Consider the following 25,170-nt stretch of genomic DNA (forward strand, 5'->3'; position numbering starts at 1 on the left):
TGCTCTATATCTGTATCTTTTCTATGGTGTACAAAGTATACTTAATTTTCTGCATTCTATAGGTGGAAGTTGGCCCAAGTGAGAGATTTTATTAACATTTAGAATTTTCTTAATATAAGTAGAATGAATTCTTGGTAACTAAGTATACTGACTTTAATTTGCCATATTCATACATAAAGATGCAGTATTAAATATCTCAAAATGTATGATGAAATGCATATACACTCTATTTTTATAACTGCACATCATCATTCCAAAAGTCTTTATATTTTTTGAAAAAATTTTTAATTACACTTAACATACAGTGTAATGTTAGTGTACAGTATAGTGATTCAAAACTTGCATACATCACCTGGTGTTCATCACGGTACCTGTACTTCTTTATCCCCATTACCTGTTTAACCCATCCCCCCAACCCCACCTCCCTTCTGATAACTGTCAGTTTGTTCTCTGTAGTTAAGAGTCTGTTTCTTGGTTTGCCTCTTTCCCCTCTTCCTTTTGCTCATTTAGTTTGTTCCTTAAATTCCACATAAGAGTGAAATCATATGGTATTTGTCTTTCTCTGGCTGACTTATTTTGCTTAGCATAATACTATCTAGTACCATCCACATAATTGCAAAATGGCAAGATTTCATTCTTTTCAATGGCTGAGTAATATTCCATTGTGTGTAAAGACCATATCTTTATCCATCAGTTGATGGATACTTGGGCCATTTCCATAATTTGGCTATTGTAGATAATGCTGTTATAAACACTGAGGTGCATGTATTCCTTCGAATTCGTGTTTTTGTATTCTTTGGGTAAATACCTAGAAATCTGATTGCCAGATTATAGGGTTATTCTATTTTTAATTTTTTGAGAATCCTCTATACTGTTTCCAGAGTGGCTGCACCAGTTCGCATTCCCACCAACAGTACAAGAAGGTTCCTCTTCTCCACATTCTTGCCAACATCTGTTGTTTTTGTGTTGTTGATTTTAGCCATTCTGTAAAAGTCCTTATATTTTTTAGCTGTTTGTCTTCTTCCTCTTACTACTGGTGGTGCCAGATTTACAGTCAGAAGCAGAGTGCTTGATTAATAACAAAATAGATGGGAATATCAATTTAATGGGCTATTAAGGCAGAGATCACCCAATCCAAATTTGCTCTACCTCATCCCATTCTCCAATTGAAGAAACTGAGGCCTGGGGAGGTTTAACAACTTACCTGTTTCACACAGCTACTTCATAGCAGAGACCGGAATAGACCTTTCTGATTCTTTTTTTTTTTTTTTTAAGATTTTATTTATTTATTCATGAGAGACACAGAGAGAGAGGCAGAGACACAGGCAGAGGGAGAAGCAGGCTCCATGCAGGGAACCCGATGTGGGACTCGATCCCAGGACTCCATGATCAGGCCCTAGGCTGAAGGCAGGTGCCAAAACGCTGAGCCACCCAGGGATGCTCAACCTTTCTGATTCTTCATTTCCATGCTTGTTTTCATTTCACTACCTTGTTTCTGACCAGATATTGGTGAATGGTAGCAGTTCCATTGATTCCTTTCTATTCCAGTTCTTGCTGTCAAGGGAAACTAGCTAATTAACAATCATTTATTATCCACTATTTTGGAGCACAGTTTTCTTATATTGTCTCTTCCTCCATGTGGCTGTATGCCATAGATAGAGGCTTAGAGTAGAAACTGTCCCTGGCGTGCAAACAAAACAAGTCTAGAATTCCAGACCAGTGTTCCCTGAACAAGTGGCTTCTGCCTTCTGGTCCCCAAGTGCCATAAAAAACAGACTCAGACATTGACCTTGCCTAGTAAGGTCATGATTTAAATTAAACAACCAAATACAAAAAGTTGTGAGAAAAATCACAAGAATTAACAATAATGAGCTTAATGTGCTCTTTGTCATTGTATGATGTAAGAAATTTCTGAGAGAAGCATCTCTACAGGGATTTGGGAGAAACAGTGTGCCAGAAGGAAGTGTGTGCTTACCAAGACATTTTGAAACTATGCTCCCCTCTCTTCCCTAAGACAAATTATTTGTTGATACAACTTTTTTTTTTTTTAGATTTTTTTTTAATTTTTTTTATTTATTTATGATACTCACAGAGAGAGAGAGAGAGAGAGAGAGAGGCAGAGACATAGGCAGAGGGAGAAGCAGGCTCCATGCACCGGGAGCCCGACGTGGGATTCGATCCCGGGTCTCCAGGATCACGCCCTGGGCCAAAGGCAGGCGCTAAACCACTGCGCCACCCAGGGATCCCTGTTGATACAACTTTTACCTGATTTTTTTTTCTTTATTTTGGGGCAAAGGGAGTAAACTAAGATGTGGATGTTGAAGATTGGCTCAGTTTATTTTAGTCCCTAGAATGTTGTAAAACACCAAGTGAATAATTTCAAATCCTTTTTTATTTAAGAATGGAATAAACATTAAGATACAAAAGTTACTTGATTATTTAGAGAACATGAATTCACCATCTTTTATCCTGAAATGCAGCCAAAGATGAAGAGATAATTCCTAATTCTGTAATCTTTTGGCTTGCTATAAAAATGAAATGTCTTTGTTTCTGAGTTCTAAACAACATGTGGTTAGGGAAGTATGGAGACATTAAGTGAGAAAACACCTCAAATTCTGTACCTAAGGAAAAGCAACAATGCTTACAACAATGGATGTAAATCCATTCAATTTAAATATAAATTGTTCAGGGACAATTTATAAAGTGCAGCTATTAATTAAAATATTTCAGAAAAAAGGGGAGTTTAGATTTTGAGCTACCTATAATGAATACCTTGTTATATGTTCTATATGTGGCAAAATTGAGCCATAATATGGTCCAGAAAGTTTTGATAAATGACTGAAATTGATCAAAATCTTACTCTATTCCATTCATTCCTAATTCCTACCCACCTACCCACCACACTCCCTCATACTGAATTCTGCATTTTAGTATTCTCCCTGGGCTTTCGGATGGCTGAAAGCTGAACAGGTTTGTATAAACCTTCTCATCCTTGTCTATGTGTTTACATTTCAATGTGTGAATGTGATTTTAGAGAGGGAGTGGAGAACATGAAGAAAAATAGCTGGATTGGTGAATATTTGCAACCTGGACTACTATTTCTCAGGTTTTAGTTTCAAGAAGTCATTGCTAAAGCCTATTCAAATTACCCAGGTCTGACTGTGTGCACTTATCAAGGATAATGAGATACTTTATAGCAATGCTGCAGGAATTATTGATTGGGAAGCTGTTTACAGTTCTGATGCCTGTCACAGGAAGTTGGTGCAGAGTTAGATGGAATAAGTGATGAGATAAAGGCTGGGTTAGAAAAGTGATTACAACAGGGAACTTGCTAATCACTGACCTCTATAGGGATCCTCTGGTTTATCACTAATCTCACGCACACTTGGCACTTTCCTGTGCTGCTGCCTCATCATTCATAGCTGTGTGAGTAATTTGGCATGGAGTGAACAAGAGGAGGGCATAGAGAGTCCAGCAGCTGTGCTTGTTGGCACTAGATATTTAAATATCTTCAATGTAGCCAGCAGCGTGCTTGGCACAAATGTTAGCCAATAATACTTAAACAAATTGTTGTGAAGAAAATAGGCAGGCATTTATGTTAAAACCCTCTCTCTTTCCTTTCCTTTAAAAAATCTGTTAGTTTGAGATCCTTTCTAGTTTTTTCTGTGTAAGCTTGAGCAGATTGCTGCGAAAATGAAATTAGTAATACTAGTAGTTAGCATCAGCCCAGGTTCTTTTAGACAAGAATTTCCAAGTACTTTATAAGCAGTAATTAAACTGTGCAGGCCTGTGTGAGGTACATGCTACTGAGTTGATTTTCTTCAAAGAGTGAGTGGGGGCATTGATGTTAAGTGACTTGTAACTTGTCTAGTTCACTCAGTGCGAGAGAAGCAGGAGCCAAGAGATGAATCCAGTAATCAGAATCCTAGGTCTCTGTTCTGCCATATACCAAATGGCATTGCAGATTTCCCCACTTTGTAGGGTAATGTGTTTTTATGTTTCTCCAAGTGGTTAGTGTGATTGAAATTGTATGAAACTTGTGGTAGTGTTCATCCACAAAAAAAAAAAAAAAAAAAAAGAAAAGCTTCTCCCATGAGCAAAGATGTTAGGTAAATAATGATTTTTCAAAGATACCTAAGGGGGGAGGAAGACAGTCTGCTCATAAAACTGTGATCTTAATTAGATTTGTGCCCAAAAATATTTAGATTGGCCTATGTAGGGATTTCATATTGTTCCTCTAAAAAATAAGTCTGGAAAAGTTCTCATGACTTATATGTATTAGAATATTTCAGTTTGAAACATAGTTGATCTAGGTAACTTTTTTTGAAACATTCAAGGAATCTTTTTCTAGGTTAAGCCTTTATCTTTTAAAAAAACCTGTCTAGTGCTGCCCACTTAAAATATAATGGGGTTTTTTATGTAATAGATGGTGAATTTGAATTTACTTTAATGCAATTCCAAATGCCTTAAAACAGTGAACACTGAAATAATACTGGCTTTCAGACAAATAGGGAAACTGTTTGTTCTAATTTGTGCTATTACTCATGAAGTCAATAATGATTTTTTGAGTAGTATCTATTCATTAACATTACGAAACTTCAATTAGTTGTAAATTTTCATGTATTTAACAAAACCGCTACAGAAATAAATGAAATGCTGATCCAGCTATATCTTTCATAATATCTCTGTCTCTGGCCATTTCTTCATAAAAACATTATTTTGAGTTGGTAGGTAAAGAACCTACAGCCAGGAAAGTATTAAGGGACAGGTTTCTACAACCAGTAAATTAAGATCTAGGGCAGAGATACTGCAATTTTACTGTCATATCTCACACCTGTTATCAGCTTCCTTCAATCACTCCTTGGTATTAACAGGATTTCTAGTAGGAAGAAGAATACATCTGGCAATGGTACCAGCAATGTAAGTAAAGCATCTCTCATAGTGCCTCACATACAGCGGCTAGTCAGCAAATGGTTCGTCACCTTGCCCACAGCAGTCTCAAGACTTTTTGAGATCAAAGGAGAACAGATTTCTAGACTGCTGTGCACTATAAGGAGGGCTCAGCAAAGCAGCCAGGGAGTTCTCAAGCCAAAGTTGGTCAGTATAGGAATTCCACATCTCCTGGAAAGAAATGTGCTTTAGTTTGCCCCACATTCTCTACCTAAGCATGTTGGATGCATGTGGGCCTCTGTGTAGAAGCGATCACTTCAGAGCATGGCGGCTGGAACTCTCAGTCAGTTATATTCCCTGAAATACGAGTTTTGCCAAGTCCATTTTCATGGCTCAGCAATTAAATATTTTAAATTGTTTTAAAGATAGACACAGAAACACATCTCCTTGATTCCAACCTCTCAGGATGCTGTTGTATCCCCTCTGATCTTGTCCAACTTGTTCATTTTACAGATTAGAAAACAGACCCAGAAAAACAAGATCAGTATAGATACTTCCCTAAACAGGCATTTAAAGTAAGGAAAACATCAACATGTGCCCTTTGTGAGAACTGAAAAGAGTATCAGTTACCTGTGAGTAAAACCAGCATAACTGACCATGTTCTATATTTAGAACCAGTCTTTGGAATAGTTGGGTTTTGCTGCCTGTCATTTTGGGGATGATTTGTCATCCATCTCTCTTTTCAGCAGGATTAGATAGTGCCAAATCATTTGATTGACAGAGGCTGCTAAGAGGGCTAAACAGAGAAAAATTTCTCTCTCTTTTTTTTTAAGATTTTATTTATTTATTCATGAGAGACAGAGGGAGAGAGAGGCAGAGACACAGGCAGAGAGAGAAGCAGGCTCCCATGCAGGGAACCTGACATGGGACTCGGTCCCAGGTCTCCAGGATCACACCCTGAGCTGCAGGCGGCGCCAAACTGCTGCGCCACCGGGGCTGCCCTAAACAGAGAAAAATTTCTATACTATATTTGGGCTTCACGAAATATGTACATATATGATCTGAATATGGGAACTGTGTTCTAAGCCTCCACTGGAAAACAGTGCAGTATAGTATGCTGTTAATAATTTGGGGTCAGATAGCCCTGTATTTTGGTTCTTTTGGCTACTTATTAATTCCGTGACCCTGGGCAAATTATTCCTCATTAGTAAAATGGGGACTTAATAGTACCTAACTTCAGTGAATTGAAAGAATTTTAAAGCCACCATCAACTTTCATCTCGATTATTTTAGTAATGTTCTAATTCATTTGGATTATTTCAGTAGTCTTCTAATTGGTCTACCTGCTTCTGCACTTGTTCTCCTATAATTTATTCTTCACAGGCAGCCATGATGATATTCTTAAGATGTAGATTATATTTTGAGTAAATTATACTGAAGTCACTTGGATATCTCTATGGAAAAACGTGTATCTTGACCTCCCTCACCCCCACCAACCTACATAAAAACCAAATTCAGGTTTAGATGTGAAAGACAAACAGTAAAGTTTTCAGAAGAAAACATGGTAAAATAGATTTGTAACCTTGGTATAGGCAGAGGTTTTTTAAACAGCACATATAACAAAAAGTGAACAAATTAGCCTATATTAAAATGAAGAATATCTGTTTATCGAAAGACATCATTAAGAGAGTGAAAAGGTAACCTATAGAAAATATTTACATAGAGACAATAAAAGATCTTGTATCAAAAATACATGAAGAACTCCTACAAATCAACAGGTAAATGACAATCTAAGAGGGAAAAAGTGGACGAAATACTTGAATGACCCATTCCATTATAAAACACCCAAAGGTCCAATAAACATGAACTCACTGTGACTTAACTACTAGTAACTTGGTTGCCAAAAGTGTCCGTTAAGTCTTCCACTGCATTAATAAATAAATCTACAACAAAAGAGTTAATTGTTCCAGAGATCTCCGTACTAGTAAGAATACCAGGAATATCATCGTTTTCTGCACAGGTTTTATTCTGTTTTCTGAGAGTTCTTTCTCATAACAAGGTAAAATAATGCATCTCTTTACTTTCTCCTTTATTCCTAAGTCTCTTCACTGAGACTGGACAGTGTAATCTTGCTTCCATCTTAGCCTGATATTACTGCAAGTATTAAAACGCACAAGACTGCCCTTTCAGATCCTCTCCTCTCTAAGCTAACATCTTGGTTTTTAGCTGATCTGATTTCCAAATCACTTACCATTCAAGGGAGAAGTTAGATACCTGCTCAGTTACTAACAGTTACTCAACTGTGTTTTAATATATTAAAATTATCTACATATAACATATAAATGTAATACTTAGCAGAAAACCATAATAAATAGTTAAAGGTGTTATTTTTTAGACACCTGAGATAAAATATTCATTTTAATTCATGGAAATAGTTTTTGTAAAAAAGTAATTTTTTTTTTTAAATTTTTATTTATTTATGCTAGTCACACACAGAGAGAGAGAGAGAGAGAGAGGCAGAGACACAGGCAGAGGGAGAAGCAGGCTCCATGCACCGGGAGCCCGACGTGGGCTTCGATCCCGGGTCTCCAGGATCGCGCCCGGCCAAAGACAGGCGCTAAACCGCTGCGCCACCCAGGGATCCCTATAAAAAAGTAATTTTGAAAGAATTAAAGATGAATGTCCTCTAAATCTCAGACTGAGTATGCATTATTATATTTCAAGAGTAACCAAATTTCTAAGTCCCTCAGAAATAACTACTAGTTCCTAATAAATGAAAGGTGAAATGAAATGAAAATGTATTTATATTTCAAAATCTGTTTGAATAGGTTAAGTATCATTTTAAAAACAAACCATCAACTTCCCATTTCGGAAGAAACTTTTACTCTGATAAAAGTTTTTAGCTTATGTTAAATTAGTTTTCCTTCTCTCTGATTTGAATATCCTTGTGAAAGGAATAAGTTTACAAAGTTTAATAGGCACAGGAAAGTAGGCTTAAAAACTTTTTCTTAAATAACAAGTATCCTCCACACTCTTTCCTGCAGCTAAAATTGTATTGAAAGCGGTTTAAAAACAGAGCTAATACTGATCTCTTACTTTGTTCCCTTTTCTACTTGAACAATTGAAAAATAAAAGTTTCTTACTCTGGTACATTTGAATGAAAATTAAAAGACCTTGTTGTTTAGCTTTAAGTCTTTATTAGTTGTTTAATGTTTCTGGAAGAATTTGCAAGGTAGAGAGGGCCTATTGAGTATTTCAACCAGTAATAAATTGATGGTATATTATGGTGAAAGACAAATATAATCTTTTTTTTAACTCTGGTATTTGTTGAAAATGTTAATATAGTCTCCCAGTTCCATCCTGTCAAGTACCTGAGACATCATTTGTTTTTAAAGGCATTATTTTCTTAAAGTTGAAGACCTGTTGGGGCGCCTGGGTGGTTTAGTCAGTTAAGTGTCCAACTCTTGGTCTCAGCTCAGGTCTTGTTCTCAAGGTCAGAAGTTCAAGCTCACGTTGGGGTCCTACTTTAAAAAAAAAGAAAAGATATACTGAGAATGATTTTTAATAAATTTGCTTATTTGATTAATAAAGTAATACCTCCAAACCATAAATATGTGCTGTTATTTTCCCTCAGTAATCTGTCGGCCAATCATCCTGAGTTGGCATTTCCCTTCAGTCTCTGCCATCTTCTTGGTTCAGCGCAGTTTCTGATCATTTTGAGGAGGCCCGGGAATGTGTGCCACCGTTGCAAAAGTACCATCTTTTCGTGGTTTTGTGAGGTTGGATTCCAAGAGTAGACGAGTAGAGCCCAGAGCCCCCATATATCATCTTGACTCTTAAACGCAGTCTTACTTGTAAAAGATACATCCTTAGAGAGTTACAGTCTTTTCCTTTCATTCCATATGGATATGTTGCAAATTAAAGCTCTTTATGTAGAACATACTGCTTTATAGTGAAACTGTGAGGCAAATAGACCGCATTAATTAACCTTTTCTCATAAATCTGCATTTTTATGTGTTGATGTTACCTCACCTGAAATCTGTGCTTCAACACTAATAGCCAGTAAGTGCTTTTAAGACATGTGCTATAATGTCCTAATGGGTTCTGAAATTATACCCTGAATTATTACAGTATTTTCTAATAACTAGCTTTGTTATTACAAGGATTATTTTGTATATTTAAGGAGTCAGTATGTGCCAAATTTAGAGTAGCAAGATTTTATATCACTTGGCCACTGTGGCACTATATCAGCAAATAATTTTGAGCATCCCATCTATGTGTGGAGTTTTAAAATTTAATAAACTATACATTTTTATATAATCACAAGCTAATACCTCAATTTATAGTATATAATTATGGGGAAGTTTAAAAAAAGTAATTTTAAATATTTTGGATAATTGGTCATATTTAATTATATTGTTACTGTTTTTACCTTGGGATGGAGAAAAAGAATTAAGCTCTGCTATTGTCATTGTTTATTTGTGTCTCCATCTTTAATATTAACATCAAACTGTGATCTTTACAGAAGTCTTTTTGAGCAACATGTCTTATTTGTGAGACTACTTAGTTAAAACCTTTATATTTAATATTTGTAAATTTACTGAACAGTATATTGAAAAGCAAGTAAGTAAGAACTGCTGCCAGTATCAGCACTGTGGGACATCTACTCTCCCTCTAGAACTGGCTCATTCCATTTCTGACATTTAACCATCCAACTTTTGAACTGCAGATATACTCCCAAAAGGAATTTGTACACATTTCTGGGAATATAAATTGGCATGATGACTTTAGAGAATAGTAAGGCAATACATATAAAGTTGAAAGTATGCACCCTTTAATCCAGCTCCACTTCTTTGTGTCTATCCTTGAGAAAGTCTTATGTATGTATAACACGTGCAAAGATACTTGTTTCGCCATTCTTCCTGATAACAAACTAGAAACTATTTCTCAGTAGGAGAATAGATCAGCTGTGGTTTTATTTGTATAATGGGACATTTTATAGCAGTAAAAAGGAATAAACTAGGTGTCGATTATCAACATGTATCTCAAAAGCATAATATTGCGTGGAAATGCACGTGTCAAAAGGGATAGATACTATATAATCCCATCTGTTTAAATGTATTAAACACAAACAGTAATGTGTATTGTTTGAGTACATGAATACATATTAAACTTTCAAAATATACATGGGAACCATATATACTAACCTTTTGCTAATGGTTATCTTGGGGTCTAGGGTGAGAATTGAACTATATCTACATTGTTTTAATTTTTGAGAGAGAGAAAGGAGAAAGAGGAGAAATACTCAGTCTAAGCAAATATGGGAAAACAATATTCTCCCTACTGGGTAGATCATATTGTTGGCCATATAGATATTTGTTCTCTTGAATATTTTTTCACTGTTTCACAATGGAGGATATTTAATAAAACACATGCTATTCTATAAAAGCTAGAATTTGTTAAACTGACTGGAATGATAGTAAGTTTTCTTTTAATTTTATTTATTGGATTTTATCTTCTTGTTTCCAATTTATACTGTGTACTTCCAAATCACAACGTAATTACTATGAATGGTCTAGAAGTTGAATTGATTGTCAATAAATGAGGATTTTTGTATAGTTATTTTCTTTGTTTTATAGGAAAAACGTCAGAGAGAGGCTCATTTTCCCTGTACAGCAGAGACACCGGATTACCAGGCTGTCAAGTAAGTTTAATAAATACAAAAGTGAGGTTATTTTTAACACATACATAAAGACTTTGATAGAGGAGGTAGAAATTTATCCAATTTCACCATAATTTGTGCCTTTAATGTGTAACCAAATGTAAGATTTTAAACATATTTTCTTCTTCCTCTGCTTAAAATGGTTTCTCTTCCCCAATTCAACAGACTTTCTCTACCATCAAAGATTTTTATAACTCACCTCCATCTAAATTGGAAGCAAAGTAACAATTATCTTGCTACCCCTTTCCAAAGTGCTTATCATATCTGGAAATGATTTTTGCATATTTCCTCAAAAAAAGTGGAGCTGCTGATACATTACATGAAGAACATACAATTTCTCTGTGTAGTTTTACTGTCCTGTAATTTTTTTTTAAAGATGTTATTTATTTATTCATGAGAGACACAGAGAGGCAGAGACATAGGCAGAGGGAGAAGCAGGCTCCCAATGTGGAATTCTGTCCTGGGACCCTGGGACCATGACCCAAGCTGAAGGCAGACTCTCAACCACTGAGCCACCCAGGTGTCTCACTGTCCTATAATGTTAAACTTACTGATGTTCTAAGTATTTTCATTTCATTCCTACACTCTAACCAATTCTTTAGGCTTCCAAAAGTCTCTTTGACTCGGAAGCATTGTTTCAGTTCTTCCTTAGCATGTTGTAATTTTACAGCCATTTCTCTGCTTATTTTTTTCCCCTATCTTTAATGAGAATCCTAAACACACAGCTCACCTGTAGATTCCCAACAGAATCAAGCCAAAAAAGAATAGAAAAGAAAGGCAGCATGTATGAAATTTATTTTCTGCTGTCTACATGGCTTTCATGAGGTCCGCCCTAATTTTAGACATGGCCATGTGCACCAATTTTAACTCTTATTCTAATAGTACTACTCTATCTAATATATTTCCTGTAATTGTGCCATTCAGAATCAGAACACCTAAGTTCAAATCCAGTCTTTACAAGTTACTGATCTACGGTCCCTAAGAAAAGTCATTTAACTGTCAATCCTATCTTTACATTGACTTCCTCATTTGAAAGGTAGAATTAGCAGTTTTGCTTCCACCTACTTTGTAGGTCTCTGAAGGTTAAACTGCATATACTTGTGAAAGCCTATATTTTACAAAATGCACATTTACATTTTTTTCCCATGCATATAACCTACAAAACAAAAGCTGTTTGGTTTTGGGGGGGGTTTATTTCTGTATTATTCGTTCAAGTCATTATATTCACAGTCTCATCAGAAAAGATCGTTGTTGTTCCATGAAATGTCCCATATTGAATCTCTGAGAGTTCTCACTTGGCTTTGGGAAATGAGAGAAAATCCCTAGCACAACCCCATCACAGTAACTCATGACTCTAGTGATTTTTTTCTCCTTTATTCTCACCAGTCTCTGTACATAGATTGGGAAGTGTTTGTATGTAGAGAGAACACACATGTAAGAGTGCATATGGATAAATGCTAGAGCGGAGGAGTTAAAACAGTGCCCAGTAGTGGCATATGTGGTATATGTAACAGTGCCCAACAGTGGTATTATAATATGGTAACTTGCATTGATTTTCTTTGATCTGTTAAATCATTCTTGCGTTCCTGAGATAAACTTCACAGAAGCTCTTTTGAATCCTTAATACTATTTTTAAGAGACGAAAAAGATTTGAGAGCCACTGGTCTAATGTTAACACTGTTGCTAAACTTGAGGGAAAAATGGTTGTAAGCTCTTAGAAACTACAACTGCATCTAACATATCAGAGAAACTACAACTGCACCTAATATATCAGTTAATGCTTATATTAATGAGTTTCCACTTATATTTTTTATACTCTCTTGGCAAAGATATTGCTGTGGTAAGCTCTATTCATTTAATTTTCTAGTTTTGAAAGACAAATCTTAACAGTATTTCCGAAGATTAGTATGTGTTTATACCAGATTTAATTCCTTTCTTTTCATGATTTTTATTTATTTTAATTCTAATGTAATTAACATACAGTGTTATAGTAGTTTGAGGTGTACAATACCAGATTCAATTCATATCAGAAAACATTTATTTTAAACCTAGATGCATAGCACTGTAATAACAATCGCTACCATTTACTGAATTAAAATCCTTTTAACAGCACCCATTTTTCAGATTGGAAATGGATGTTCTCCAGAGGTATTAAGTAATTTGCTCAAGGCCATGCATCTAGCAAGTGGTAAACCTACTAAACACATGATTGATGCTTTTAACTACAGTATAACAGTCTCCAGTTCCTAGACTATGCCCTTACTACCATTTCATTTTAATTTGTTGAGGAGGGACCTGGGAATTTATATTTTAAACAAGTGCCCTAGTTGAGGCTAATTCACATGGACTGGGGATTATGCTGTGAGGCTAATTCACATGGACTGGGGATTATGCTGTGAGAAACCCAGTTCTTTTCTATATGCCAAATATAAACATCTACTGAGTATAAAAAAGGGAGAAACTATAAGATCAGTGTTTAACAATTGTTTATAACCCTTTGGAAAGATCAGGTAGCCTATGGAAAAGAGAAACAATGTTACAAGAATGTATGAAATGTAAAATAATAAAATTGCTGTATACAAGAAATTTAAAGCTATTCAAGTGAGGGGAAAATTTGTTAAGAACTCACAGAACTCATTTGTAAATAATTAATAATTAACTCATTTGGGCATGAGCCCCAAAGAGGAAGCCCAAAATTCAGCACAGAGGAAAGATTTTACTGCAGCAAAAACAAATAGCATCAGTGAAGATAAGGAGGGCGTGGCACTTAAAACAAGTAAAAGAATTCCTCACTGTGAAAGGAACAATGACCTTGCTGTTTATTATTGTTACTTAGCTCTGACTATGCTGTGATTGGGAGACAAAATTACAATGGATGGCACCAGGTGATTTGAGGCCTAAATACTAAATAGTAAACTCAGGATATTCAAGATTTAAAGATGTATCACTCCTATCCAAGGAAAAACCTGTATTCCAAACAGTATTTATTTGTTATTATGGGTCATAGAAGACAATACACTAAAATAACATATTGACTGCCATTTTGTGTTATGTATTCACAAATATCATAAAAATCTTAACCACACAATGATAATAAAAGGAAATGTAAATAGTGACTGCAGAATTATATCCAAATGCCACTTTGAAACCATTTTTCTTCAACATAATCCCCAAAGGAACATTAACCCTGCTATTAATGTACATAAAATGCTGCTGACATTCTACAAAATTCAGTCTAATTTAATAATGCCTGATGGGCCTTGCTTCATGTTAAGATGATGTAATAATATGTTGCTAAGTGGGTCTCATATTACTTTCATGGCAATCCCATAACTGACAAGCCATTAAAAGGAAACTGGTGTAGTGATATTACTGGAAACATTGATAGATCATTCTGCAATCAAATTTTTTTAATTGATTGAACACAGAACATAGAAACCATCATCTTTATTAACTATAGGTATAATACTTCACCATGATGTGATCAATCCTTTTATCATTACAACGGTTTTTCACTGATATCTGTTAAACAAGTTTGTATTCAAGTAATTTGCATAAGTTTCTCTCCAAGTGTTCAAACCCAGAAGAGACAGGGTCTTGGTTTTTTCAAAGAGGTTTAAATTTCATCAATGTTCAGATATTATATGCTTTAGAAAATGACAAATAACTTTAAACTCAGGTAGCACTTAGTTATTTGGAAATTTACCCATACCATTTGCTTCTTAACCATCTTCTTTTCCCATTATAGCCAGTCTCCCTATATACAGAAATTTAATAATGATAAAATCATCAGAGTCAGTACCTCAGGAAGATACAATAATGATAAATATGTACGTACCGAATAACAGAGCTTTAAAATAAATGAAGCAAATATTGATAGAATTAAAGAGAGAAGTAAAAAAATATAAAATTATAATTGTTTGAATACCTTTCTTAGCAGCTGACAAAATAGACAAAAAAACTTGGTTCATTTATTATCTGCTACCTTGACCTCATTGATATTTATAAAACTCTATTCCCAACAAATGAAGAATATACATTGATTTTGAGGGTGTATGTTATATTCAACAAGATTGAGTCATGTGCTAAATTAATCCATAAAACTAGTGTCAATAAACTGAAAAGATTTGAAATCATACAGCATATTCTCTGACCAGAAGAGAATTAAGTTAAAAGTCAGTAAGATACTTAGAAAAACACTAAATATTTTAAAATTAAACAACCCATGGGTAAATAATCTGTGATTTTAAAAAATTAAAAGTGAATTAGAAACTATTTCTGATTCAATTATAGTGAAATACGGTATAACAAAATTTGTTGGTGTAGCTACAGCAGTGCCTAGGAGGAGAGGTATAGCTTTAAATGCTTGTATTTAAAAATAATAATAATAATAGATCTGTGGTATACAACCTGAGGTTCTACCCTAAGAAGCTAGAAAATGAAGCACAAAATAAATAGGAGGCAAATAATACAAATAAGAGCAGAAATCAATGTAATACTACAATAAGAAAAACTAACAAAACCAGAATTTCTATTTAAAAGGATCCATAAAGTTAACATCTCTTAGCTAGACTGATTAAGACAAAGTGGGAGAGGGAAGGGGAAAGAGCACAATTTACCAATATCTGCAATAGAAGGGAGGTTAACATTATAAACCATATATACATGAAAAAGATAATAAATATTGTGAATAACTTAATTCAATTAATTAGACAACTTAGAGGCAGCCCCAGTGGCTCAGCGGTTGAGCGCCGCCTTCGGCCCAGGGTCTGATCCTGGAAACCTGGGATCGAGTTCCACATCGGGCTCCCTGCATTGAGCCTGCTTCTCCCTCTGCCTGTGTCTCTGCCTCTTTCTCTCTCTCTGTGTCTCTCATGAATAAATAAATAAAATCCTTTAAAAAAAATTGACAACTTAGATAAGATAAATTTCTTCAGAAATACCATAAGGACAAGGTGAAAGAAAGTCTGAATAGCTGTGTATCTATTAGTGAAAATAAATTAACTTCAAAAATCCACAGAGTGATGAGCACTGGGTAATGTATGGAATTGTTGAATCACTGTATTGTACACTTGAAACTAAATAACACTGTATGTTAACTATATTGGAATTAAAGTAAAATAAAATAAGGGAGGGGGAGTAAAAATTGTTTATGAGAGAAAAACCATAAAACGCTTGAGGGTCATGATTTCATTGGTGAATTCTTTCAAATGCTCAGAGGAAAAAAACACCAATCTTATAAAAACTATTTTAGAAAATAGAGAAGGAGGAAACACTTTACAGCTCATTTTATGAGGTGAGCAATAAAACCACACATGTAAGTTTGGCTGAACATTTCAAATGTTTAGTTCAGCACATTAACAGAAGTAAGGAGAAAAACAATATGATCATTTCCATAGATGTAGAAAATAGAAAAGATATTCAACAAAAATGAAATATTCATGATAAAACCTCCCAACAAACTAACCATAGAAAGCAGTTTCCTCAGTTTGATAAAAGACCTACATGAAAGATCTATAACTAACAGCATACTTAATGGTGAAAGACTAAATGTTCCTCCTCCCTCCTCTAATATTAGGAACAAGGTAAGAATTTCCATGCTCATCACTTGAATTTTATGTGCTGGTGTAATAAGGCAAAGCAAAAAGATAAAATTTGGAAAAGAATAAATTAAGGTGAATTTGTAGATGACATGTTTGTGCATGTGGGAAGTCCAAAGGAATCATCAAGGAAATTTTCAGGGGCGCCTAGGCAGCTCAGTCAGTTAAGCATCTGCCTTAGGCTCAGGTCATGATCCCAGGGTCCTGGGATCAAGCCCCACATCCGGCTCCCTGTTCAGCAGGGAGTCTGCTTCTCCCTCTCCCCCTGCTTGTGCGCTCACTCTCTCAAATAAATAAATAAAATCTTTTAAAAAAAAGAAAAAAAAACTTTCAGAACTAATAAATCTCTTGCTTTGTCACAGGATATAAAGTCCATCTAAAAAATAATTGTATTCTTACACACCAACAATGAAGAATTAGAAAATGAACAAAAAAGGACTATTTATAGTTACGTCAAAAAGCATAAAATACTGACAGATACACTTAACAAAAGATTATAAAACTTCAACAGTGAAAATATTGCTGGGAGTCATTAAATCAGAGAGGATCTAACTAAATAGAAATGCCATGTTCATGAATTGGAAGACTCAGTATCATTTAGATATTTTTTCCATTAGACTATAGATTTAATATAGTCCCAGTCAGAATTCTAGCAGGCCTTTTTTAGATATTACATAAAATTATTTCATCCATCTAGCTGACAAGTATATGAAAAGATGCTCAATATTACTCATCATCAGGGAAATACAAATGATGAGATACCACCTCACACCTGTCCAAATAGCTAAAATTAACAAAAGAAACATCAAGTGTTAGCGAGAATGTGAAGAAAGGGGAACCCTCTTGCAGTATTGGGTGAGTGGAAACTAGTGCAGCCACTCTGGAGAACAGTATGGAAGTTCCTCAAAAAGTTAGAACTAACCTATGATCTGGCAAATGCATTACTAGGTATATACCCAAGGATACAAAATACAGATTCAAAGGGGTACCCACCCTAATGTTTATAGCAGCATTATCAACAATAGCCAAACTATGGAGAGAGCCCAAATGTCCATCGACTGATAAAGATGAGGTCGTATATGTGTGTGTATATAAAACATTATTGTATTTATATTTTATATATTAATATATAAAAAATATTTGGCCATCAAAAAGAATGAAATCTTGCCATTTGCAGCAATATGGATGGAGCTAGAGTATATAATGCTAAGTGAAATAAGTCAGAGAAAGACAAATACTGTGTGATTTCATTCATATGGAATTTAAGAAAGAAAACATGAACACATGGGAAGGGGGCTAAAAAACGAGAGAGAAAAACAAACCATAAGAGACTCTTAATGATAGAGAACAAACTGAGGGGTGATGGAGGAAGATTGGGGGATGGACTAGATGAGTGATGGGTATTAAGGAGAGCACTTGGTATGAAGAGCACTGGGTGTTGTATGTAATTGATGAACCACTGAATTTTATTCCTGAAACCAGTATTGCCCTGTGTGTTAAATAGAATTTAAATAAAAATTGAGGGACGCCTGGGTGGCTCAGTGGTTAAACGTGTCTGCCTTCAGCCCAGGGCATGGAGTTCCGGGATTGAACCACATCGGGCTCCCTGCATGGAGCCTGCTTCTCCCTCTGCCTGTGTCTCTGCCTCTCTCCTTCTGTGTCTCTCATGAATAAATAATCTTTTATAAATAAATAAAATTGGGAGGAAAATTAAAAACAAAAAATAAAAGTTCATTTGAAAAGGCAAAAGATTGGGGCACCTAGGCGGCTCAGTTGGTTAAATATTTACTTTTGGCTCAGGTCGTGATCTAAGGTCCTGGAATCAAGCCCTGCATCCAGCTCTTTGCTCAGTGGGGAGCCTGTCTGTCTGTCTGTCTCTCTCTCTCACTGTCACTCACTCAAATAAATAAGATTTTTTTTTAAAAAATTAAAAATCTGTGATTATCAAGAAAATGAAAAGAGAAGCCACAAATTGGGAGAAGTGTTTGCAATACATGTATCTGACAAAATGATCCCTGACAACTCAATAATAACCAAGCAACCCATGTTCTTTTAAAATGGACAAAACATAGGGCACCTGGGTAGCTCAGTGGGTTCAGCATCTGACTCTTGATTTCAGCTCAGGTCTTAATCTCAGGGTCATGACTTTAAGTGCTTCATTGAGCTCCACACTAGATGTGGAGCCTACTTAAAAAAATGAATGAATAGGCAAAACGCTTGAATGACACTTCACATAAGAAGATAAACAAATGAGGGGGCATGGGTGGCTCAATCAATTAAGCTTCTGCTTGGTTTTGGCTCAGGTCATGATCTTGCCATTGTAGGATTGTGCCCCCCATGGGGCTCTGCCCTCAGTGCAAAGTCTGCCTCAGATTCTCTCTCCCTCTCCCTCCGTTCCTCTTTCCCTCTCTCTCATAAATAAATAAGTTTTTTTTTAATTCTTAAAAAAGGGGACGCCTGGTGGCTCAGTGGTTGAGCATCTGCCTTCGGCTCAGGGCATGATCCCAGGGTCTGGGATGGAGTCCCACATTGGGCTCCTTGCGGGGAGCCTGCTTCTCCCTCTGCCTGTGTCTCTGCCTCTCTCTCTCTGTGTATCTCTTATGAATAAATAAATAAAACTTTTACAAATTTTTCCTAAAAAAAAATACAAATGGGCAATCTGCACAAAAGGAAAATGTTCTACATTATTAGCTGTTAGGCACATGAAAATTAAAACCAGAGTGACATGTTAGTATACAACTACCCAGAACAGCTAAAATTAAAAAGATGATACATTGCTAACGGAACTATAAAATGGTATAATGACTTTAGAAAACTGGCAGTTTCTTAAAAGTTAAACATGTATCTGCCCCATGACTCAGCAATTTACTCTCAGGTATTTAATTCAAATGAAAACATTGTTCACAAAAAACTTTCTCCTCAAAAATGTTTGTAACAGTTTTACTCACTATAGCCTAAAACTTGGAAATCCAGATGTTCATCAACAGGAGAATGGATAAATGACCTATATCATGTTCATACACTGAATGTTGTTCAGCAATAAAATGGAATGATCTAATGACCTCAGTAATGTTAGGTTAAAAACAGGCCAAATCTAAAAAATACTGTATGACTCCATTTATATAAATGTCTGTAATAAGCAAAACTATCCTTTGTTGATAAAAATCGAATCAATGGTTGCAAATAGGAGGATTCTTCTATAAAGGGACCTCATTGCTGAAGTAATAGAAACGTCTGTCTTGATATGCATTCATCAAAACTGATTGAGTAGTCCACTTAAGATCTGAACATTTTATTATATGTAAATAACAGCTTAGCTTTTAAAAAATGAAATGAAAAGAAATGCCATTTACAGTAACATCCAAGAAATGTGAAATACTTAGGAATAAGTTTTAACAAAAGACATGTAAAATGTCAGCACCGAAAACTGCTAACTACAACCATTGCTTATGGAAACTTAAAGTCACCCTAGCAAATCAGAGAATATACCACCTTTATGAATAGGAAGACAATATTTTTAAAAGTCATTTTTTCCCAAATTGATCTGTAGATAAATGCAATCCTAATTATAACCTCACTAGGATTTGTGTGTGTGTGTGTGTGTGTGTGTGTAGGAATTTACAGGCTGGGGCAGCCCGGGTGGCCTATGGGTTTAACGCCGCCTTCAGCCCAGGGCGTGATCCTGGAGATCCAGGATGGAGTCCCACATCAGGCTCCCTGCATGGATCCTGCTTCTCCCTCTGCCTGTGTCTCTGCCTCTCTCTGTGTGTCTCTCATGAACAAATAAATAAAATCTTTAAAAAAAAAATCATCAATTATGTGTTAAAAAAAAGGAAAAATAGTCATGAGTGAGAACAGGTCTGCTGGTAAGAGAACCCCCAAAAGGATGAGGCCTATGGAATAATTACCAGCCTAAGATATCTATAAGAATATAAGAAACTCTTACTGCTAATAGAGGAAAAAAGTTTTCCTCAACCCTTTTAAGGTTCCTGGCTGGGTCTGAAAAGCAAACTGACAAAGACAGATTAACAGGAGAAAATCATACAAATTTATTTAACATAATTTTTTTCTGAGAGCCTTCTTAAGGAAATGAAGACATTTCCTTCATTGTTTGAGTCTGAAAGACACAGACTTATGTACATTTATGCTAAGTTTGATGAAGAGAACAGAATCATGGTTAAAATCATGAATAGATTAAGGAGTATGAGGTAATTGTAGTGAATTAGGGAAAATTTAATAAGACCTATTTCTTAGCATTCCTCTTGACATCCCTTTGTCTTTGGAGATAAGGATGTTCCTTTCCTCCTGACATAGGGAGGGCACCTCTCACATAAGCATGTTATGGCCTGTTTTAGTGAAGAAGGGCTGGGGAGGAGGCAGTTAGAATGACCATCCTGCTCCTGGCAGTTCTTCAGACTCATCTTAAAATATTTAATTATGCCCAGGTACCATGTTTGGGGGTGGTATATCCTGAACCCTATCATTGCTTTTATTCATAAAATCAAGCTATTAAGACAATGTTTACTGTGTTTTAAACTATTCAGTAACCCTAATTGTTTCATCTCTAGATTTCATTTGGTTTGAGGTAGTTCTTTTATAAATTTCTATACATTTAAAATAACTTCCCTAAGAAGTATTTTGAGGTGATTTACTTTATTTCAAAACTAATCAAATAATGGGAGTTTTACACAGATCCATATTCCACAACATTATGTGTTCATTGCATTTCAACATTTCATTGGCCAGATTTTAGCACTTTTAGTGTTTTTTATTTTGTTTTTAATAAGAATCCCTTATTATCTAAGAACTATTATGCCCTTAATAATTATTGCATTCCCAATTTTTAAAAATCTGTTGCAACTTCCATTTTAAGCAAACCAAATACATTTAAAATTTAAATGCTTCTTCATCTTTTCTCTGCTGCTTCTTAGTGGGTAAAAAATGTCAAAGAGCTTCACACACTGTAGAACTTGATTAAAAGAAGGAATCAAAAAGAATTTGCTTGTTTTACCATATATAAGGATCTGGGCCAGCAACAGAATAAAAGATTTAGCATCAATCTTCAAGAAGCTTACATTCTAGATGGGGGGAGACTAGCTCTGGACACACAGAGAAAATTAATGAAAATCATAAGATAACCTGTAGTAAATCTCAAGGAAGTGGCACAGATGTGAGTTAGAACTCAGAAGAGAGTGAAATTAGTGTGATTTTGATACAGAGAAAATTTTGCAAAGGAAATATACAATCCTAAAATCTTGGAAAATGGGTAAGATTTGACTGAGAGGAATACATCTTGGGGAAAGAGAACATATAACTAATATAAATATAAGTTATAATATTGAACACATATTGTAGCTTCTTCCTTAATTTTCTCCCACAGAGCAATTAGGTCATCCCAAATAGTCTCCTTGTGTCCAGTTTATAAATTCTCTTGTATATTTGGAACAAAAACTTAACTTTTCTAGGAAACACTGTTATTGGGCAGCCCCGGTGGCTTAGCAGTTCAGCGCCACCTTTGGCCCGAGGTGTGATCCTGGAGACGCAGAATCAGGCCCCATGTCGGGCTCCCTGCGTGGAGCCTGCTTCTCCCTCTGCCTGTCTCTCTCTGTCTCTCTCTCTCTCTCTCTCTGACTCTCTCTGACTCTCATGAATTGATGGGTAAAATCTTAAAAAGAAAGAGAGAGGAAGGAAGGGAGGGAGGGAGGAAGGGAAAGAGAAAGAGAAAGAAAGAGAGGAAGGAAGAAAGGAAGGAAGGAAGGAAGAAAGGAAAAGAAAGAACGAAAGAGAGAGGAAGGAAGAAAGAAAGAGAAAAGAAAGAAAGAAAGAAAAAAGAAAAGAAAGAAAGAAAAGAAAAGAAAAGAAAAGAGAAACACTTGTATCTTTCATCCTGTCGTATGTCCAGTCTGAAACCCTTAGAGGACAAAACACAAACTTTTTGGTTAGGCATTTAAGCAACATCCTTAAAATTCAAACACCTCACACTGTCCTTCAAAGCAAATATTTCATTCAAACCAAACTAAAATGCTACTATTCCCAGAATACACATTCAGTTATTCATTGATTCAAAATACATTCAAAAGGTATTCATTGAAATCTTCTGTTTGTCAGGCACGAAGTAGTTGCTGAAAATACAACAAACAGCCATTGACCCTAATTGCTCTAGACTATACATGAAAAGCAGACTTTGGGATAGTTTAGACAGATCTTAGTAATTAGGCTATAACAACAGCATACTGCATATGTTAAAAGATAAATATATTAAAATACATAAAGTTATGACTCTCCTACAGATAAAAAGTGAATGTGTTTATAGATTTTATCTCATCAGTGAAGAAATTTTTAAGATGTCAGAACCAGTACAAAGGAGAATCCAAAAACACAATCATAGATCAAAATTATGAAAATTGCTAAAAAGGAAACAAAAACAGAGAAAGATAAATACAGAAAGCAAACTGGCAGTTGCCAGAGGTGGGAGGGGGAGTAAAACAGATGAAGGGTGAATTAAGATTGCAAACTTCAGTTAAAAATAAATGTCTTGGGGGGGATCCCTGAGTGGCTCAGCGGTTTTGGCGCCTGCCTTTGGCCCAGTGCACAATCCTGGAGTCCTGGGATTGAGTCCCGCATCGGGCTCCCGGCATGGAGCCTGCTTCTGTCTCTGCCTCTCTCTCTCTCTTAAATAAATAAATAAATCTTAAAAAATTAAATAAATAAATAAATGTCATGGAGATAAAAAGTACAGCACAGGGAATATTTCCAGTCAATAATATTGTAATAACATTACATAGTAACAAATGAAAACTATACTTATATAGTGAACATTGAGTAATATATAGAATAGTCAAATCACTATGTTGTATACCTTAACTGTAGTATATCATATGTCAACTTATACTTCAATAGCAAACATTTAAAAATAAATTTTAAGGGGTGCCTGGGTGGCTCAGTCAGTTAACTATCTGCCTTTTTCTCAGGTCCTGATACCAGAGTCCTGGGATCAAATTTGTCAGGCTCCCTGCTCAGCAGGGAATCTGCTTCCCCCTCTCCCCAACCCACCCCCTTTTGCACTCTTTCACGCATGTTCTCTCTCTCTCAAATCTTTTAAAAAATAAAAAATAAATTTTAAAACTCACGGAAACTAATGTTCAAGTGTAGACCAAAGTTTGTTTTTTCCTTTAGAGCAAGATGGTAGAAGGTATTGAGAGTGGAGAGCAGTTGTTCATCCCACGCATGCTCTCTCTCTCTCAAGTAAATAAATCTTTTTAAAAAATAAAAATAAATTTTAAAAGTTATGGAAATTAATGTTCACATGTAGACCAAAGTTTGTTTTTTTTCCTTTGGAGCAAGGTGGTAGGAGATATTGAGAGTGGAGAGCAGTTGTTCATCCCTTCACTGAAAAGAATGTGTTTTGCAGGTCTATAGATAAGAATTAGTTTACATTGCTATTAGTTACCTACAACTTATAAAGTTGTAAAATAGCTCCCATAGAATGAGAGTCAGATAACCTAGACAGTTGTGCTCTAGATTAGGAGTCAGTGAACTATGGCTATCAGCCAAATATTCCCACCCCTTTTTTTTGGTAAATGTTTATATTAGAACATAGTCATTCCCATTCATTTACATATTAACTGTGGCTTCTTTCTTGCTACAAAGATGGAATCGAATTGTTACAAAAGAGACAATATGGTTCACAGAACTTGAGTGTTTTCTGTCTGGCCTTTACAGAACTGACCCTACTCCAGAAAATGCATAATTTTCCATCCAAACAGTTTTTTCCTAAACAGGTATGTGTTTCTGACCGTTAAAAGAGAATCAGGGGTTTCTTTCTTTTATTCAGCAGACTAAATGTAGAAGCATAGATAGCAAATGTTTGACTGGATAGGTTAATGATAATAGTGATAATACAGATATACCTTGGAAGTACTGCAGATTCAGTTCCAGAACACTACAATAAAGCGAGTTGTGTAATGAAGTGAGTCAGATGAATTTTTTGCTTTCCCAATGTATATGTTTACACTATATTGTAGTCCGCTAAAGTATACAAATAGCATTATATCTAAAAGAACTATGGGGCAGCCATAGCCCAAAAGAACTATGGCGCAGCGGTTTAGTGCCTGCCTTCAGCCCAGGGTGTGATCCTGGAGACCTGGGATCGAGTCCCATGTCAGACTCCGTGCATGGAGCCTGCTTCTCCCTCTGCCTGTGTCTCTGTCTCTCTCTCTCTCTGTCTCTCATGAATAAATAAATAAGATCTAAAATAAATAAATAAATGAACTATGTACATACCTTTTTTTTTTTTTTAAGATTTTATTTATTTATTCATGAGAGACACACACACAGAGAGAGAGGCAGATACAAGGCAGAGGGAGAAGCAGACTCCATGCAGGGAGCCCGATGTGGGACTTGATCCCGGGTCTCCAAGATCAATGCCCTGGGCCAAAGGCGGCACTAAACCACTGAGCCACCCGGGTTGCCCCAATGTACATATCTTAATTTAAAAATATTTTATTACAGGAACACTTGTGCAGCTTAGTCTGTTAAGTGTCAGACTCTTGATTTCATCTCTGGTCATGATCTCATGGGTTGTCCGTTTGATACCCACGTTAGGCTCTGTGCTCTGTGAGAGTCTGCTTGAGATTCTGTCTCTCCTCTTCCCCTGCCACTCCCCTCACTCTCTCTCATGCATGTGCTCTCTCTCAAGCACATGTTCTCTCTCTCTTAACATAAATAAATCTTTTTTTTTAATTTTTATTTATTTATGATAGTCACAGAGAGAGAGAGAGAGAGAGGCAGAGACACAGGCAGAGGGAGAAGCAGGCTCCATGCACCGGGAGCCTGATGTGGGATTCGATCCTGGGTCTCCAGGATCGCGCCCTGGGCCAAAGGCAGGCGCCAAACCGCTGCGCCACCCAGGGATCCCCAACATAAATAAATCTTTATAAAAAAAACTTCATTCCTGGGC

At 35.8% G+C, this 25,170-nt stretch overlaps 1 protein-coding gene across 10 annotated transcripts in view; it reads left to right on the forward strand.

Annotated features, from left to right (window-relative positions):
- TCF12 (transcription factor 12) overlaps window positions 1–25,170 on the forward strand; it is a 373,993-nt gene that overhangs the window by 246,944 nt on the left and 101,879 nt on the right. For all 10 annotated transcript variants that reach the window (XM_072808763.1, XM_072808761.1, XM_072808764.1 and 7 more), the window contains one exon: window positions 10,529–10,593. In XM_072808763.1, coding sequence (XP_072664864.1) covers window positions 10,529–10,593 — 65 coding nt within the window. The remainder of the gene's footprint in view (window positions 1–10,528; window positions 10,594–25,170) is intronic.

Source organism: Canis lupus, chromosome 32, assembly GCF_048164855.1.
Source record: "Canis lupus baileyi chromosome 32, mCanLup2.hap1, whole genome shotgun sequence".
NCBI classification, from domain to species: Eukaryota; Metazoa; Chordata; class Mammalia; order Carnivora; family Canidae; genus Canis; species Canis lupus.